The sequence below is a fragment of the Equus quagga genome, chromosome 15 (genome assembly GCF_021613505.1).
Source record: "Equus quagga isolate Etosha38 chromosome 15, UCLA_HA_Equagga_1.0, whole genome shotgun sequence".
Classification (NCBI taxonomy): domain Eukaryota; kingdom Metazoa; phylum Chordata; class Mammalia; order Perissodactyla; family Equidae; genus Equus; species Equus quagga.
Window position 1 is genome coordinate 73,601,450 of NC_060281.1, and position 19,924 is coordinate 73,621,373.

Here is a 19,924-nt window from a genome sequence, read left to right on the forward strand (position 1 = left end):
TGCCCCCTGATTGAAAGATTTCTTACCTAGCGGAACAGCAGCCGTGTTATCAAAGCTTGGTGAGCCAAAGTAAGACACTTGTTAATTAGTTTAGTAGGTTCTCTAGTGCACACACTAGGTTGTTTCGTTGTGCAAAAACGTCTTCAGAAACAGTGCCTGTATATGTATGTGAAACGCGCACATGTCTGTGAAATGTGAGGTCAAAGAACTAACAAGTTACTGGCTGTGAACTTTAGTGCCTTAAATCTGACTTTGGTTACTGTAAGTGCTATGAAATATTTAGATGGTCACTATAGGCTATTTTGTATTTGTCTTCCAGTTAGACTTGATTTGGGCCAGGAATAGTTAAAGCATAAATTTGCCCAAAGAGTGGGACTCCTAATAACTACGAAGAGAATGCAGCACAGTTGGTATAAATTGGAAAATATTCAGGAATATCTTGAAGCACGTAATATAGTTCTGATCAGAAAAGCTGGAGAAAAAGCTCTCTTTATTTCATTCAGAAGCTTTGATTTTTATTCTTGTTTTAGAGAATTTATGGACTTCTCTTACCAGTTTTTATAGCACTTCAGATTTTCTCATTACCATATAGGTCTCTCTAACCCTAAATCTGGAGTTACAATTTGGATTTAGGAACAGTTTAAAAAAATCTTTATTGCTGCCTTTTTTTTGGTCGGTGAGGGGTGGTGGACAAAAATGAAACATGTTCTTTAATAATTTAAGTATTATAATATATAGAACATAGAAACTGAATTTCCCTGGTAGTCCCACCCTAAGAGTGCTTGCATGCATGCATTCATTCATTCACTCAGTCAGTCAATACTTTTTGGGTGCCAATATGTACCAACACTGTCCTAAGCACATTAACTACTATTTAGTATATCAGCCTTTGTATTTAAAAAAAATGTCTAGGCTTAGATTATTCATTTTTAAAAATGGGATCCTGTAATAAGTAGTTTTCTGCATTGTACTGTTTGATTCAGTATAGGAACTTGCTACCTGATTTCGTGGTAAAGTTAAAAGTACTTTTGTTTAGTAGAAGTTCTAAGTGGCAGACTTAAAAACGTTAAACCCGAGCTAGCCCTGATTGCCTAGTGGTTAAAGTTCGGCACACTCTGCTTTGGCGGCCTGGGTTCGGTTCCCGGGTGCAGAACCACACCACTCCTCTGTCAGTAGCCACGCTGCCGGGGGGGCTCACGCAGAAGAATCAGAAGGGCTTACAACTGGGATGTATAGCTGTGTGCTGGGGCTTTGGGGAGGGAAACAAAACAAAACAGAACATTAAACCCACCTGATTTTTAAATTAAGTAAAAGAACAAAACTCATTCGGGATAATTGGTTATTTTGAAATGTAGTTATTGCCAAAATTATGAAGAGTTAAGGACTTTCGGGGGTGAAAGAATTTGCTGGAGGGATAAATGAAAAAAAGAAAATGATAGTCATGGGTGGAGAACAGTGGGGAAGGGCGTGGAGAAATCCAGACAGTGCTGGGACAGAGGAGAGGCAAAAACAGACATGGACATCTAGGGGAAAATGCAAAGGAAGCAAGACAGAGAAAATCTCAAGTTTTTTATAAATGGTTCTTCTCACATTCTGCCATTTACTTGGAAGTAGCTTTCTTTGTTAACTTCCATTTACAGTATTAAAATTTTTTTTTTGCAAAAAACAGTATATAGAATTCACTTTACCCAGCTTTCCTGACTGTTAACATTTTTTTTAAGTAAGTGAAAGACTTTTATTTATTTTATTTTATTTTATTTTGAGAAAGATTAGCCCTGAGCCAACATCTGCTGCCAATCCTCCTCTTTTTGCTGAGGAAGACTGGCTCTGAGCTAACATCCGTGCCCATCTTCCTCTACTTTATATGTGGGACGCCTTCTACAGCATGGTTTGACAAGCAGTGGCCATGTCTGCACCTGGGATCCGAACTGGCAAACCCCAGCCACCGAAGCAGAACGTGTGAACTTAACCGCTGTGCCACCGGGCCGGCCCCTGCCTGTTAACATTTTAACACACTTACTTTATCATTTATTCATATTCTCTCTCTCTCTCCCCACATATAGATCTATAATTTTTTTTTAATGAAATGTCTGTGAGTTGCAAACATTTATGCCCCTTTGTGTCTAAATACTCTGATGTGTATTTCCTAGAAATAGGGACATTCTCTTACATAACTATAGTAAAATTATCAAAATCAAGAAATTAACATTGGTGTAATACTATTTTCCAATCTACAGATCATATTCGAGTTTGCCAGTTCGTCCTCCTCTGATAGCCTTTAAGCGGTCCGGGGTCCCGTGGTGCATTTAGTTGTCGTGTGTCTTTAGGCTCCTTTAATCTAGAACAGTTTCTCACGACCTTGACATTTTTTAAGAGTTCTGGCCAGTTATTTGGTAGAATGCCCCTCAATTTGGATTTGTCTGGGGTTTTCTCTTGGTTAGGTGAGGTCGTGTATTTTGGACAGGGCTATCACGGAAGTGGCCTTGTGTCCTCCTTACGTCACATCAGGAGCGTCCTCTGTTGGTTGATTTCATTACTGGCGGTGTTAACTTTGGTCGCTTGATTAAGGTGTTGTTTGTCAGATTTCTCCACTTTAAAGTTACTGTTTTTCCCTTTTTAATTAATATCTTGTAGGTAGAGACTTGAGACTCTATAAATAACCAGTTTTTCATCATACTTTTTGTCGACTAGTTATACTGTCGTTCACGATTCTTGCCTGGAAAAATTATTAGTGATAATTTGCCCAATGGTGATTTTCTGTTTCCATGCTTTCTTTCCACTTATTAGCTGGAGGCCCACTCTAAGGAGGAGCTTTCCCTTATCCCTTGTTTGTTTAACTGAAAAGTTATTTAAATCAGAATGGGTTATAATCCATCACTAGTATTTATTTTGTTGCTTAAATTATCAAAACTAAAAAGCTAACACCAATGCATTCCTATTAACTAAGCTCTAGAGTTTGGATTTCCCCAGTCTTTCCACTAACAGCCTTTTTCTCTCCTAGGATCCAGACCAGGATCCCACGTTGAGTTTAGTCCCGTGTCTCCTCTGATCTGTGCTGGTTTTGTATTCTTGTTTTTCCTGACCTTGACACTTTTGAACAGTACTAGTCTGACAGCTTGTAGAATGCTCCTCGATTTGGGTTTGTCTGATGATTTCTCATGATTAGACTGGGGTAACGGGTTTTGGGAAGAGTACCCAGAGGTGAATCGTGAAGTGTCCTTCTCATCGCTTGAGGGTCCCTGATGACAACATGGCCTGGTGATGTTAGCCTTCATCACTTGGTTTAGGTGGTGTCGGCCAGCTGTCCCTCACTGTGTAATGATTCTTTTTCCCTTTTCTTACTCTGTTCTTTGGAAGCAGGTCATTTAGTGCAGACCGTACCCAAGGGAAGGGGCGTTAAACTCCGTCTCCTGGATTGGGTGGTATTTACGTAACTCATTTAGAATTCTTTTGTAAGGAGGACTTGTCCCTTCTCTCTGTTTATTTCTTTATCCAATTATTTCTTTATATCAGTGTGGACTCATGTATATTTATTTTGTGCTTTGAGTTATAGTCCAGACTATGCTATTTATTTTGTTGCTCAAATTGTTGCAGCCTTGGCCATTGGGAGCTTTTTCCGGTTGGCTCCTGTGTCCCTTTGACTTGTCCCCGTGCTTTTGTTTCTGTGCACTTCCTGACTTTCTGGCACTATAAGGTGCTCGAGGTTCATCTTATATTTTCCCTGTGCCAGCCCTAGAATCAGCCATTTTTCTATGGAGCCCTGGTTCTGTTTATTAAAGACTGGTATTTATTTATTTATTCATTTTTTTCTTCTCCCCAAAGCCCCTCAGTACACAGTTGTATATTCTAGCTGTAGGGCCCTCTGGTTGTGCTTTGTGGACGCCGCGTCAGCATGGCCCGATGAGCAGTGCTAAGTCTGCGCCCAGGATCCAAACTGACGAAACCCTGGGCCGCCAAAGCAGAGCACGCAGACTTAACCACTCGGCCAGGCCATGGGGCTGGCCCCTAAAGGCTGGTATTTAGAAACCAAGTTCTGGGTGTTGGGTGTGCTCATTGCTGCTGGGTGTCACTGCTTCTAGGTGGTCTCAGCAGACAGAGCTAGGAAGTATACGTCTGTACATGACTCCATGTATACACATACTACTGTAATTGCTTCTGTGTCTATTTGTATGTAGATTAAGCTAACCCTGCGTTCATACTGATGGCTCCAGTTCTCATTCAGGACTGCACGTTCATCCCAACCTTCCCTTTGCTTATTTGCAGCTTCTCTCCCTGGGGGAAGCCTGGCTCCCAGGAGCTGCAGTGTGTATACTCATTTGCGCAGCCCTGGCATGCGTGTAAAGTAGTTCCAGAACTGCTAAGCAGTACCCCTGTTAGAATCGAATTTACCGAGTAGAGAACTCTTCGTTGAAGGAAGTAATTCCACATCCCATGAGAAGCGTCCTTTAAGCTGCAGTGTAGGGACTTGGGCACTGTTCTCTCTGAGTGAATCCTGCTGTAGGACAGAAGTTACCTTTAAAAATGCTGTAATCACACCTGAGCCATAATGGAAGCATAAGAGGCTGTGTTTCTGCAGGCTGAATTTAAGTTGTAGCCAGCAAGACTTAAACGGGCCTGCCGTGGCACTTAGCATTCATTTTATTAATCACTTTGTTTAGTAGTATTCCTTTAAGAACTACCTGGGTGCCTTTTGTGTTGCAGACACTGATTAAATGCTGAGGAGATAAGAACAAGATAGACGTGGCTGTTGCCTCATGGAATTTAAGTTTCACTGGATGGAAAGTTTGAGTTAACCTGAAGCCAAGCCCCTATTTTGTTTCCTTCTCTAGACTTGTGATTCTTCATGTATCTTTCTTAATCTCCTTGGTTCAATAAAAAGGCTTTTTCACATGTTTTCATTTGTTTATTCATTCCTGCATTAATTAAAGGAGGTTGTGCTATGTGCCAGGAACTGTGCTGGACACTGGGAATGCAAGTAGTCATGTTCCTGAAATGGAAATAAGTCAGTATTGGAGGCGGGGAGCGTGGGGGGTGATGGATGGGATTGGGAAAGTAAGCAGAGACCAGATTTTGAGGGGACGGGGCTTGCAGGACATATTAAGGGACAGGGGAAAGCACTGAGGATTTTGAAGCAGGAGAGGAACATAAAAAGAGGGTCCGGGCTTGAGGGGGAAGAATGGGTGAGCTCCTGGCTTGAGCAGCTGCAGGGGGACCAGTGTAGGTGACACGGATGATGGTTCAGACAGGGTGAGCGAGGCTGATAGTGAGCACGGAGAGAAGGAGTGCCAGTGAGATTTCGTGATTACATGTGCAAGGAGTCAAGGTGTTTGTAATCCTGACATTTGAACCCAGAGCACACTGGACAACTAATCTTGTTGCTCCATAACCTAGACGAGAGCGTTTTCATCTTACCCTCTCTTCTGCTGTTGGATTTTGGGCTCTTTCGTAATTTAAGGCTTAAGAATGTAACTGGAGTTACTTCACTTGGAAAGATATTTAATACTAGATGACTTGAGAGCCTCGTGGTTGGTCCCTCCTCTCAACCTTGGCTGTGTGTCAGTTGGAAAGGCCGTAAGATTTATTATAAACATTGCAAAAGGCTTAGTAACTATGTTATGTCATTGAATTCGGGTGGAGGATAGATCAATTTCAGATCGCTTTTCAGGCCTCTGAAACAAATTTTCCTCTACACCCTGACAACAGAACAAAACAAAATGGCCCCCATCCCTTGAGAAGTCTTTTGATCTGTAAGACAGCCCGGGCTGTCGCAGTGCTGAGAAACAAACTTAGCTGATTTGTGAATCAGTTTTATTTCTTGTTCTTCCCGAATAAGCTAATAAGCTGCAGCATTTGCATGCTTATCCTTGAGCTACTTTGACTCATTGAAATAATTCCTGTTCCATTTGTATTAATTATTCCTCATTAGAAAATTCTTTTGTAATCATTTTATGTAGAAATACTGATTTTCCTTTTCAAGAAAGTATTTATTAGGGAGGGAGAAATGGAGAGTTGGTGTTCAGTGGGTATAGTTTCAGTCATACAAGATGAAAAGTTCTAGAGATCTATTCAACAATAGCATGTAGTTAACAGTATTGTCCTGTATACTTCAAATTTTAACAGGCTGTACCTCATGCTGTATGTTGTTTTACCACAATTTAAAAAAAAATGTTGAGTAGAAAGCAAGTTTATACTTCAGCTTTTATTTATTTTTAATATTTATTTTAAAAAAGGAGTTAGGGTTTAAAAACTTTAGAATGAGTTTTAAAGTAAGTAATGTTCTCTGCCAATTCTTCCATTTAGTATTTTTGTTATATTGTATCTTTTTAAAAGTTGTTTCTTAAATAAGTCAGTATTTCAGTACTAAAAATCTGTGGCTGCTATTCAGAGGTCATTATTCACAAAGCCTTTAGATTTTTAAAAGTGGTTGTTCAAAAAATGAAAATACTATAGAGACTAAACAAAACATTCTCTCCTTGGATTTATGTTTGCAACTTCTTCCCTAGACGATAGGTTCTGTAACAACTGCTTTATGGGTTAATAAATTGATGTGGCTGCCTTAACAGAGGCTAAATAATAGTGGCCTAACCAAGATATAGAAGCTTGTTCCTCTTTGCAGAGAAGTCGGCGTTGGCAGGCGGTTTGGGGACCTGGGGGTGCAGGACAGCTCAGCCCCGTGGGGTCGTCCGGGTGTCCAGGTGCATTCTTTCCAGTCGTTCTCCCGTCCCTTAGGATGTTTCCTTTTGCGCATGGGTGCAGATGGCATGGGGAAGTGGAGGGCGGACAGCTGCCTGTTAATGTGGGAGTCACACTTTTTCCGGAAAGGGTCAGATAGTGAGTCTTTTAGGCTTTGCAGGTCACATAAGGTATCTGTCGCATATTCCTTTTTTCCCTTTTTTTTTAACAACCCTTTAAAAACTGTTAAATTTGTAAGATAGATAACTATTCTTGTCTCACAAGCCTTATAAAAAGTCCTTGGGCGGGGGCTGGCCTGGTGGCACATAGTGGTTAAGTGTGTGTGCTCCACTTTGGTGGCCTGGGGTTTGCAGGTTCAGATCCCGGGTATGGACCTACACACTGCTCATCAAGCCATGGTGTGGCGGCATTCTACATACACAATAGAGGAAGATTGCCACAGTGGTTAGCTCAGGGACAATCTTCTTCAAGCAAAAAGAGGAAAATTGGCAACGGATATTAGCTCAGGGCCAATCTTTCTCACCAAAAAAACAAAACAAAACAAAACAAAAAACCCCAAACCAAACAAAGGCCTTGGATAGAATTTGTTACACAGGTCATTAGTTTGTCAACCTCTGTTTTAATGACATGATGCAGAAATTGCACACTTCCTCATCTCTAAAATAAGGTTAATAATAGTATCTATTTCAAAAGGTTATGAGGATTAAAATGAGATGCTAGGTTCAGATAGTGCCTGGCACAAAGTGATTGCTTAGAAAATGTTAACTGTTTTTATTGTTATAATAATTGATATCTAACTTCATCTGTGAAACAGAATTAGCACATTTTTCTTTTACCTCCTGATTTTTGACATGATTTATAGCATTTATATCTACAATTGCTACAGTAATTTAGTGTTAGTGCTGCATTTAAATCATTGTCTTGGTCCTTTTATCATGGTTTCTATTTCTCTGAATTCTTTATTTCGATTTTGATTTGTCTCTGTTGGCTAGATTTCATTATCTAGTGGTTTAAAAAACAGATATTGTATTCTAAGTTTCTGCATGCTTGAAAACGTCTGAACATTGCTTTTGTGTCTAAAGGATAACTTAGCAGGGTATAAGATTCTTGGGTCGTCTTTTTTCCCCACAGGATTTTTCAGAATTACATGGCTGTGTTGAAGTCTGAAGTCAGTTCAGTTATCTCCTCTTATATGTGACTGATGTTTTCTGCCTGGAGATCTTTTTTTATTGTTAATGTCTGGGAGATTGATTGTGAGTTTTTTCCTATGTTATGTGCCCTTTTAAAACGCAGATTCCAATTTTTTTTCGTTTTAAATTTCAGGGATATTTTCTTGTACTAGGTCTTAGAATATTTTTTCCGTTCTATTTGTTCCTGTCTTCAGGAATTCTGCTATGTTTATCAAATCTCCTATTTGCTTTCTCCATTTGTGTATTTTATTAATGGATTTTTGTAGTATGTTTTCCTCTAACCTGTCTGCAATTTCCCTTTCTGTGTTTTCAGTTATTTTATTTTTGCTGTCTTTAATTGATTTGAATTTCTAATATTGCTCTTTCTTCTATTTCTTTCCTGGGCTTTGCCAGCTTGTTTTTCATCTTCTCTCTTGTCTCGTAATATCTTACTTGAGCTCTTTCTTGAGAAAACTCATGTCTAGGATATTCATGTGGACTATTTGTCCTTATCTCCTCCTCTTTCTTTGTTTAGTTTCTTTTGTGATGTGTTTTCCGTCTGCCTTTTGCTTGTTGCGCTCTCTCTCCTTTTGGTACCTTCCCGTGTCCCCGTCTTCATAGAGGCCTGTGCTGGCCCTTCCATTATTGAATGGGTCGATAGTGAGGGGAGGCGAGGTGGCTGAGGAGGTCCACAGCTTTGATTTGGGTTTGTCGTCTCAGATGCCTTATCACCTGTGCCCCAGGAGCACATTCCTGTTTTGGTGTTCAAGGGGTCCTTGTGACTCCTGGCAGACCCTGTGTGGTCAGAGCGTTAATAATGCTCCCTGCTACTCCTGCCTCACCTCCAGTCTGCCACGGCTGAGAGGGGGCCAGTGGACGGCAGAAAGGGTCCTGCAGAAGGTGGGCCTCTCCGCTGGGCTGAACTGCCCTCTCCAGGCTTTCCCCCTTCTCCTGGGTCTGCTGTGGCTCACCCATGCTGCCAGGCCTTTCTCTTCTGTGACAGGGACGTTCAGGGGTTACTTTTTCCCACTGCAGTCTGAGTGGATATGTGTCAGTCTTAGCTTCCTTCTTATTTTGGTCCAGCTCTCACAGTAGATGGGAGTGGTAGCGTTCCCTTGTTTTATGTATAATAAGATTTTCCACTTTTTTTTATTATGTTAAATAATAATGATCATTACAGTCATTTATTAGGAGCATTTATCATTTGTGTCCAGTTACCAGGCAGCCCATCAACATACACATATCACTGAGTATGTGTCGGGCTCATCTTGTTAGAAATTATATTGGATAAGACAGTAAATGTTCCACAGGTAAGACGACTCATCTTGGTTGTGTCCTGGCCAGTGCGTGGGCCTGGCCTGAGGAGCCCTGAGGCCGGCTCCTCTAGGGCTCCCCGAGGCGTATCAGGAGGGTGATGCTCAGAGACCAGAGACTGATGCTTGGGCTTGCAGGATTTTTCTAATTTGAATTTGAATCCTAAGCCATCTTAGTCTGAATAGTCTTGATCTCTCACATTTTTTTTTTAAATAAAAAAAGTTTAATTTTGGGTGTACATTATTGTTTATCAGTTCCTGAATACACTTCATCGTGCTCACCCCCAGTAGTCTAATTTTTATCCCTCACCATACATATGTGCCTCTTTGTCCCTTTTGTGTAGACCCCAAGCCCCAAGATTTTCCACTTTTTATTAGCTGTTGTTTTTGGTGAGCTTTGAATAAGGAAAGGAAAAAAAAACCTTCATTGGTGGATTTAAATTTCTTTTATGCTTTACATTGTATTTTTTAAAAATTTAAAAGATACAGTACCACACCTGTAATTGACTGTTTCATTTTGTCACATTTCTTTCAAGTCTTTTTTCTCTTAGAAAAGTAATCAAATGTAACAGGTCCAGCTGTGGTTCCCTTTGATCCTCACCCCCAGGTGCCCCCCTCCTTCTCCACCCTTGGAACCCCAAGACAATCGCTAGCCTTGCAGTCTCTTTATAGTTTAAAATACAAATGCAGATATCTATACACAATATGTAACATTATGATATGTTTAGAATGTTAAGCCAGATGGTATCATACTGTTTTATTGTTCTGCAATTTGTGTTTTTCCACTTAACATTGTTTATGAAATCTGTTTTCACACACACACACACACACACACACACTTTTTATCATTTCTCTTCTCTGTGGCATTATTTCATGATATGAATATGTCACATGCATGTGTTCTCTTGGTGGACATTATTAAGAAGAGCATGTCACTGGACATCCTTATATGGCTCTTTTAGGCTTATGTGCATGCATTTCTCAAGAAGTAAATGTTCAAGGTGGTAGGGTGTATGCTTTTTCATTATTACTAGATACTAAGTAGTTAGTTCTGCCAGTCCTGACTAATTGTGCACCAAAGTGATGGCACCGCTTTCTGAGCAGCAGTGAGAGAAATTTCCCCACGTCTGCATCAGTACTTGATATGGATACCCTTTCTAATATGTGCTGTTTCTTGAATAATCCTGTAATGAAGCCGACATTGTATAATGTTGATAACCTGATGGATTAGATTTTCAGAATTAGTTGTGAATTTAGGAGTAAAAAGCGATGAATCATGTAACTAGGAGTCCTACCAAATGGAGTTCACTCTGCGTCTGAGATGTGATTGTATTCTACTGGTTTTCTTTGCCACTTTTTTTTCAGAGTATCCTTAGAGCCAAACATAAAGTTTTAAAGGTGCTGGGGTCTTTTCTGGGGTGCGGGTGGCGGCAGGGAAGATATGATCAAGTGTGTTATTCTTTCTGAGAAGACTGCTGCCGTCTTTTGTACCCGTGTGCCGTTTTTACTTGGAGTGAGTTTATTTCTGGACCTCCTTTCCCAGCTGTTCACCTGAAAATCATTAAATGTGTTGCAAGTGAACTATGAGATGATTAGATGCTAATGTGACAAAGAAAGTGTGAATTCTCTCTTAGCTCAGAAGTGGGTTCGCTTGGTTTAATCCGGTGGTCTTGAAGGCATGCCTCTCTGTGCTGTCGAAGTGTGTGGTTCAGAAGCACCTTTCATCCGTGTGGGGTATTTACGTTGAGGAGCTGAATTCGCTAACATTTGGTCAACATGTCGTTATTCAGGTCCAGTCCGTCTGTCTCTTTGTTTCTTTTTTTTTTTTTCATGAAATGCTTTTTTTTTGCTGCTTTAGTCCTTTAAAAAGTCACAGCTCCTCATATATGCAATCTTCACCTTTCAGAAAAGCAAGCGGAAAGGGCATGAATATACAAATATTAAGTATTCCCTAACGGACCAGACAAGTGGAGATCAGAGTCCCCTCCCGCCTTGTACCCCAACACCGTCCTGTGCAGAGTAAGTAGTAATGAACGAAATTCCTTTTACCTGAATATAGTCCTATAGAAAAGCTTAAAAAACAACAAGTTTTTGCAGTGCACACCTTTCATTGATGTACATTATTGTTGCCCAACCGGTTAGTAAGTGTCTCAGTGGCTCTCTAAACTCAATTTTAATTTACCTAAACTGAAGACTGAGTGCTCCACCAGCTGGGATTATGTGGGATTATAAGTATGTCAAGTGGTGGTTCTCTAAGAAGAATCGAATTGTTCTTTTGATGGGATGGGAGTTGTTGCAGAGGTAGGTAACACCCCTTTGATGTGTTAAGACTCTGTTGGGGCTGGCCCGGTGGCATAGTGGTTAAGTTTGTATGCTCGGCTTTGCTGGCCTGTGGTTCGCAGGTTTGGATCCTGGGCACAGACCTACACACCACTCATCGAGCTGTGCTGTGGCGGCTTCCCACATACAAAATAGAGGAAGATTGGCAGGAATATTAGCCCAGTGGCAATCTTCCTCAGCAAAAAAAAAAGACTCTTGCTAAGTAAAAGTAAATACATTGACCGTTAGTGTGTCAACATAATCATGATGTGCTGATTTTTCCACAGTCAACAAAAAGCTACTTTGGGTGTTTAAAGCAGGAGTCAGGAAACTATAACCCCCAGGCCACATCCTGGAATGGCCTGTTTTTATACAGCTCATAAATAGTTTTCAAAGGGTTATTAAAAAACCCACAAAGAATGATAGATACAACAGAAGCTGTGTTTAGCCTGCAGAGACTAAATTATTTACCCTCTGGTCCTTTACAGGAAAACTTTGCCAACTTCTTGTTTAAACTAAAATGTGATAGGAAAACATTTGATAAATTGATCACGTGAATGGCAGTTCTATTTTCCTATATATTCTAAACTCAGTCTATAGTATAACATTTACTTTTTATTTTCCCCTAAGAGTCTTATCTTTGTTTGCTTCTGATGATTTTTAAACCCCTGCTCACCGTTGTCCTGCCTATAAACGTTTTAGGTGGTATATTTGTCTTCTGTTTACATTTGCTTTCTATTGAACATGAAAATGAAATTATGTAGTGAAGTGTTCCCCCACCAAGTTGCCTCTTCCTTCTGCCTGCTTTTTTCCTCTCCCAGCGAACTGATGGGGAAAGTTGCTATTTTAAATTGCTATCTGCAGTGATTTGCAGTGGAACCAGCACATCAGGGCTCTGAGTCCTTGCCAGAAAGCTTTCCCCACATGTTGACACAGCAGGATCGGCTCTGACGACTCCCTTATTCCCAGTGGCCTGCCTGTGACTGACAGGTTCTCGGCCTCTCCGTTCCTGTTGTCCCCTTTGTAGAGTGCAGACCCAGGACTCCCCGGATCCTGAGCTCCTTCTCTTTGCTTCAGCTGGCCCTCTCAGGCTGGCGCCCACAGCTGCTGGACTCCTTGTCCTCTTGGACTGCTCTCATCTCCACTCCCTGCTCAGTAGAACGGCGCCTGGGCTCCAACGCATGGGCCCTCCACCCTGGGGCCCAGAACCCCCTACATGTTCTCTGTTCCCCTTCATGTGGCCTCATCGGGCTAAACGCCCCATCGTCCCTGCCTGGCTGCTCCTCCACTCACCCTTCTTTGAGCTCGTGCCCATTCGCATCTCTCTGCTTGAAATGGTTACTGTTCCTTTCTACACGCACGTGTCCCACCTCCTTCCAGGTCTAACTCAAATGCCTCATCGTACAGGCCTCCCTTGCTCTGCCTGCCTGGAAAACAACCCTCTTCCCTTCAAACCCAGAGAGCACAGGAACTCGAGGCTCTCATTTCACTTTTTTTTTTTTTTTTAAAGATTGGCACCTGAGCTAACATCTGTTCCCAATCTTTTTCTTTCTCTTCTTCTCCCCAAAGCCCCCCAGTACACAGTTGTGTATTCTAGTTGTGGGTCCTTCTGGTTGTGCTCTGTGGGACGCCGCCTCAGCATGGCCTGATGAGCGGTGCCATGTCCGCGCCCAAGATCTGAACTGGGGAAACCCTGGGCCACTGAAGTGGAGCGCGAACTTAATCACTTGGCCATGGGGCCAGCCCTCTCATTGCACTTTTAACTTCACAATTCTATTGCTGTACGTTTATGTCTTATATCCCTTTCTAGAATGCCAGCTCCTGGAGACAGGAACTGTGTCTGCACCGTATCTGGTCCCCAAAGGATGTAGTATGTGCCTCGTAAATATCACAGAAGCTTAAACAGCACGGTCTGCATTTTTGCTAATGCCTTCTTTTTTCTTTTCTTTTCAGAATGAGAGAAGATAATGCTAGAGTCTATGAAAATGTGGGGCTGATGCAGCAGCAAAAAAGTTTCAGATGAGAAGAACCAGCAAGACTTGAGCACAGAAATAGGTATCTAAGGGGAAGTGCTGTAGCAGTTCATTGTCTGCATGTCTGTGTCACTTGTGGCATTTTTGAGCAAATAATTTGTGAGAGTTTTAGCGAAGTGTACCATAATTGGGTTTTACAGACCAGCCTCCCTTTTGCTGTCTTTGTATTTCTTTTCCCAAGCTGGATTTATTGTGGAGTTCATTAAGCATTACAGCTACGTGCAGAATTAGTTCTGTGAGGGCCAAGGTTAGCACTCACTGTAGAGACGTGGTTGGTGTTGGTGATGGAGAGCAGATTTCTCTGTTCTTGCAAGTTTTGTTGGAGTTGGTTAACCAGGCTGTGCGGGGAGAAGATCTCTAGGGGTCTTGGAAGCATGGGGACCCAGCACTGGATGGCTGGAGTCAGGATGCCCGAGTTCTCACCCCGGCTGGCCTCTGACTGGCTGTGTGACACAGGGCGCTGGACCCCCCCGCCCCCCCCAAGCCTCCACCTGGCTCAACTCTACATCCCTTCCAGCTCTCTTGTTGGCGGTTCATCTCCCTTGTACGTCTCCTCCCCATCACCCACCTTTTTAGAGGTGACCCAAGTGTGTGATGTGTGTTTAAAAGATGTCAGAAACTCACAGTTTCAACGTTTCGTGTTGAAATTCCCATTTCAATGGGTAGTATATTTAAAAGCTTTAAATCTACTTTAAAATGGGTGAATGCCTTGCCAAACTTTTAGATGTATGCTTCTAAAGAATTCTAACTTATTTCTCCCCCAGATGTGGACTTTCACCCTCTCCCTAAAAAGATCAAGAACAGATGCAAGAAAGTTTATGTGAAGAATGAATCTGAACTTGGAAGGCTTGCGTTGTGGTCAGACTACCTTTTGATAAACAAAATTTGAAACCATTTAAAGACCACTGTGTTCTAACTCAGTGATACCTGATTGCCAGTTGTTCATTTCCTCAGATAAGAAGAAATCATCTCTACAATGTAGACAATGTTAGATTTTATAGAAGTTTATTTTAAAGTGAGGAAGCAGTTAAATTGTGCTCTATATTTTGCAGATGGTGGTGATACAAATTCCAGTTATTGGCATTTTTTTTTCTTTCTATAACCTTAACAGATTTACTTTTTTTTTTCCTCTTTGTGGAGGATGATAGGGCACTTGTAAGAAGAAAAATGATTGAGGGGAAATTCAGTGACAACATCCTGTAGAAGTGAGGACGGTTTCATTTATCATCGTCTATCCAGTAGTGGGTAATGCATTTTGATGGCCTCTTTTTTTGGCTAAATAATAATTAAGCCAGTGCCCCAGACCATCAGAAGTTGACTGTCTACCTGTGCTTTGCGGTTGAAAAACCATGGGAAAAAAGTCATGGGAACTTAGGATAAAAGGTGTGTTTTCTTCTTAGCAGATGACCAATTCCTGTTCCGCCTGTTGACTGAGAAGGTTGTGGTGGGAAAACGTTTGCCATGTTTTCTTTTCATTTGAGTAATTGTCTTGTATTTAGGAAAAAAACGCATCCATGGATAACCAGTGTTTTGGTTATCAGTTGTTGTGGACAAACCACACCAAAACTTAGTGGCTTAGAACAACAACTTTTTCCCTCACTGTTCTTCAATCTGGCCTGGGCTCGGCTGAGCTGTTCCTCTGCTCATCCTGCTGGTATCATTCATGTGGGCAGCAGGTTGGCTGAAGCTGTGGGATAGCTGGGCCTGTCTGTCTGCATGCAGTCCCCAGGTGTCTCCTTCTCTGTGTTATCTTTCCACGTGGCCTCGCCAGCAGGGTAGCTGGACCGCTTACATGGCAGCTCAGAGCTCCCAAGGGTGTAAAGCAGTAGTGCCCAGGCCTTTTTAAGAGTTAAACCCAGAACTCTCACGGCATTGCTCCTCCTGGCCTCTCTTGATTAAAGCGAGTCACAGACCCAGGCCCGATTCAGGAAGAGGGCACTACATGAGGGTGTGAGGTAGACATGTGGTTCATCGGGGCCCCCAGCATAACAGACTGTCAGAACCAGTGCCATGGAAAACAGCTGCAGTTAGCAAAAGTAGAAGCTGCTAGTGACCTTGGAAGCTGCTTGTGATAGCTCTGTAAGCTGAAAGTCAGACCGAGAAACAGGGCCTTCAGGAAGCTTCCTGCACCAGTTCTGCGTGCTCTGAGTGTATTTTCTGAACCATCACGTGGGATACCTGGTCTCATGAGGCCAGCTGTGTTTAGGGGGCAGAGCATCCGGAAGCAGGACCACCCCATCACCACAGCACCTGCAGAGGGAGGTGGGTGCGGTGCCTTCTTCATGCCCCTGCTGTCAGTCTGGCCTCACCCACAGTCAGTCAGGCGGCAGGGGAAGGCACAGTGCTCATGAGGCCGCTCGTCAGAGGGAGTTAACAGGAGCTCATTTCGGTTTTAACCAAGCAGTAAGATTTGCTAGCGTCGTGCCTGAAGTGCCTTTTCCACAGACGTCCCTCTCTGGCCTGAGTGTGAGTCGTCGTTCAGCGAGAGCGTCTGACCTGAGGGATCATTGCCTGACTTCGTGAAGAGGGGAGAACGCTGCGGCAGCTTTGCCCTTAAGTCCTGGGCTCCTGACTTGGATTCTTCTTGCTTCTGCTCCTGAACGGAAGGCCTGCAGCAGCCCTGGGGGAAGTTTCTCCCTGAGGTCCTTACCTCCCTTGAACCCCCAAGGTGACTTCACAGGCAACTGCAGCGATCCCCCACCCCCGTGTCCATTGAACTTAGTTGCTTCAGAACACAGGGGCGGCCTGCAGGCAGTCGCCTCCCAAGAGGAATGTAAGTGACCACTGTCTTCTTGTCACGCCTGTAAAGAAGGAGGCCCCAGTTCAGTATTTGCGACAAGGACGTGGAATCCTGCTTTTTATTTTATTGCATTGTCACATTGAATGGTCCTCCGTTTTGCCTTGATTTCATGGTAATGTCTTGACCCTGGCCTTCGGGGGCGGGGTCTTTCACCAGCACACTCGGGTCTGATTGTGTAGAGGTGTCTGCTGCATTGGTGGCTCCGCCTGCAGCTTAGGAGCAGTGGTTTTGCCCTTGGAGCGGGAACACCTGCTCTTGGCCAGCTTTGTTCCAGGACAATGATTTCATTTAGGTTTCCCTCCACGAAGTCAGCAGGCTGTCGTGTTAGGTTGGCTGATGCAAGACAGGATCGCAGTAGTCCCTAGGTTGCTGAGGTTTGTGGTGTGTTTGGTAAAAGGTGATCACAGGTTCTCAGATGAGATGAGTCAACACGGGATGGAGTCAGGCAGTGGGGCTGTGAAGATGCGGGGAGCTCGAGGTGCGAGTTTAAGAAAGCAGTGGAAATGGAAGTTCCCAAGAGCTGGTTTCTGAGGAAGTCGGGGGCCCAGGGCCGGAGCAGTCGGTGATGGTTGGATCAGGTTACCTGGAAGATGGGGTGTGTAGAGGCACGTCTGCAGTCTGCTTCTGGTTGCTGGTAGACATTAAATTTGCACAATATCCCATAGCTGGCTGAGTATTTTAAAATTATAGGCATAGGATTTTATATTTGGGATGAAGAAATTATCTGGCACATGGTATTGGGGTTTTTTAAAAAAGCCAAATTTCAGAGTCTTAATAGCTTTTTTAAAAAAAAAAAACAAAAAGACACCTCCTCTCCAGTGTGTGGCCCTCCTGCAAGTCATGGTAATCTCCCCCACTGAAATCAGTGACTTTTCACACGTGGCTAAATGAGGGTGAGAAGATGTGTTTACGACTTTCTTGGTGTCTGTGCATTCTTCACGGAGCCCGGTTGCTTTGGAAGAGCCAAGAAGATCGTCAAGATTATCTTTAGGGGTTATCTTCCTGGGGTTTTTAAGAACTAATATAATGTCCTGGGTTATCTCTAGTTCGGGGGAATGTGGAAAGGTCTGCAGCTGTGAAGTGTTTGTAGCTCATTAATCCGTAAGGGAAACGTGGGCTGTAGACAGAAGTACGAGCCCAGCCCGCTTTTTGTTTTCTGTGTGTCGTCGGGGGAATAAAGTTTTATGTAACAAGCACATTGCCTCCCTGGTTTCAAGATGCCTTTATTAGGATCTGTACTAGCCCTGAATTTTGTTGAAATCTTTTTCCCTCTTCCTATTGAAAAATAAGTTCCAAAATATAGTTTATTGTATCTTCTTCCATCATTAAAAAGTTTGTTCTTTTTCACTATGGGCAGTTCACACAAGGCAAAAATAGTAAACAGTTGGTTTTCATGTGTTGTATAACTTTGCTGTATATCAAACTAATTTTTACAAGTTTTCATCCTAAACCTCAAATCATGTAATTAATAATTTGCCTGTTTATTTATGACCTAATTGTGATTCTTTTATTAATAAAAGCTAATGGAAAAGGATCCTTTATTAAGCTGACGACTAGACCTACATTTAATTTTCCTGCAGTATATGAAGTATTGTACCAGAGTATTAAAAGATATGTAATATTTTATTGATAAATCTATCCTTTAAAAGGAATACGTTTTAGGATGTCATCATTTTGATGTGAATCATGTAAATGTTGATAATATACACTGTTTATTATACATTTAGTGTTTCAAGAGATTCACTTAATTGCCTTTTTGCCCACGTATATTATGTAGTCTATTTGCAGTTGTTTTAAAAAAATGACATTAAAAGGATAGTTTATGTAGAGAAACATTAGTGGATGTTAATTGTCTCCCCACCTGTATTTATGGGTGTTAGTTCAACTGCTTTGCTAGTTGCAAAGCCATATTATCAGAGTAAAAGTGTATTTGTAAACTGTATGGGAACTAAAAATTAGGAATAAAACCATTTTCTTATATTACGGTATTGGTCGTTTGCTTCATCAGAAATGTCCAGGAAACACTGGGAGCATATGTCACTCAACCTCTTACACTGGAAAATACTGACATTTAGCAGCTCTCATCTAGAAGGTTACGTGGGATCCAGGAGAAATGAGTCAGTTCCTCAGGCATTTATTGAGTGCCTATTCTGAATTGCTTTGAAAGACAGAAGGGGAATCCTGTTTGGAAGAACTTAGGAGTATGTAACGAATAAAAAGTGTATCTTGTAAAATCTGCAGGAAATGGTTAGGAAATGGAGAGCTGAATGTAAGTAGTATTGGGTGGGGATATGAAGTAAAGATATGATAAAGAAGGCTTGTGGGAGAAGTAAATTATGTGCTGTGGGGCGTCAGCTCCTCCGTTTGGAGAGCTTTAGGCCACATACAGACAAGGCCATTTGCTTCTGACCACACTGCATTAACCTTGGCAGAAATAACCAAACAGGGAGTTATTCTCTGCTGTAAATGTAAGGAATGATTTGTATTACTTATTTACCCAGTAAAGTGCTGTTGTCCTCCTCTCAGGCTCAACCGAGTTACTTAATGCCTGTGATCAGATTCAGCTGGTCTAGTTGGTCATCCCACTCGTGCATCCATTCAGAAACAATCGCGCACCTCCGAAATGCCAGGCACAGCGCCTGTGCCGGACACTGGGGCTAAGCAGTGACTGAAACGGACATGGTGGCATCGTCACGGGAGTGACGTTCTAACGGGGGGCTAGGCCTTGTACAAGTCGGAAGGCAGTTAATTACGCTCAGGATGAGCACTACTGGAGAAGCAGCATGCCGAGAGGAGACTGCCACTTCCAAACGGGCTGGGAGCTGGGAAGAGGGGCTGAGGGTGTCTGCCGGGGGGGAGCAGAACCTCTTGCGGCTGGAGGACTCCACAGGGCCTTCATGTCACGGTGCGGTGGGGGGACCCTGTGGGGTTTCGGAAGGGGTGCTGTGTGCACAGTTGGCCTGAAGATGCCTCCTTCCCCGTAATCCTCCCGGAGACCCTGGGTTGTGTGTGTGAGGACAGTGGTGACATGCTGTCTTTGACATGCCATGAAAGAACCTCCTGGTTCTGTATTTCCCACTCGTTAGAAAAACAGGAAAGCACATAGATTAAAGACAAAGCAAGAATCCCCATAACAAATTGATTGTGGACAGAGAGCTAAGGGTTTGTTCAGTTTGGTCATCTTGTAAATGAGAAGCCTCGGAGGAAAGCGCCTACTCCTTACTGGATCACAGAGCACGTGTGCTGCGCATCCCCCGTCCGCTTGGGCTCTGAGGAGCAGTAGAAAAGGAACTGTGACCTCAAGTGAGTGGGTTTATTGCATGTGCTGTTTCTCCCCTCTGGGATCTAGCTAAGCTTCCAAACACTGAATTTGCAGAATGATAATGAGCCAGAAATAGAGATTGGCAATAGCAATAGCAACTGATAAATATGCCCTTTGAGGTCAGATGATTTAAATCCCCAAAACCATCATGATATAAAATATAGCCACGAACATATGTGTTATAAGAAAGCAATAACATATGGCAAACCTGTGGGCAGTTTCTGGACAGAGGAATTGCGTCTGCTGCTTGGACTTGAAATCATGTCCACCTGGTG

General features: G+C 42.7%; 1 protein-coding gene across 3 annotated transcripts in view; it reads left to right on the forward strand.

The window, feature by feature from the left end:
* PTPN11 (protein tyrosine phosphatase non-receptor type 11) overlaps positions 1 to 18,307 on the forward strand; it is an 84,869-nt gene extending 66,562 nt beyond the window's left edge. For 2 of the 3 annotated variants that reach the window (XM_046639438.1, XM_046639439.1), the window contains exons 14-16: positions 11,082 to 11,194; positions 13,448 to 13,549; positions 14,292 to 18,307. In XM_046639438.1, coding sequence (XP_046495394.1) covers positions 11,082 to 11,194; positions 13,448 to 13,517 — 183 coding nt within the window. In that variant the 3' untranslated portion in view covers positions 13,518 to 13,549; positions 14,292 to 18,307. Of the gene's footprint in view, positions 1 to 4,701; positions 4,877 to 11,081; positions 11,195 to 13,447; positions 13,550 to 14,291 lie in introns of those variants that run through there. The other variant, XM_046639440.1, reaches the window with a different exon arrangement.
* Positions 18,308 to 19,924: the final 1,617 nt, after the last annotated feature.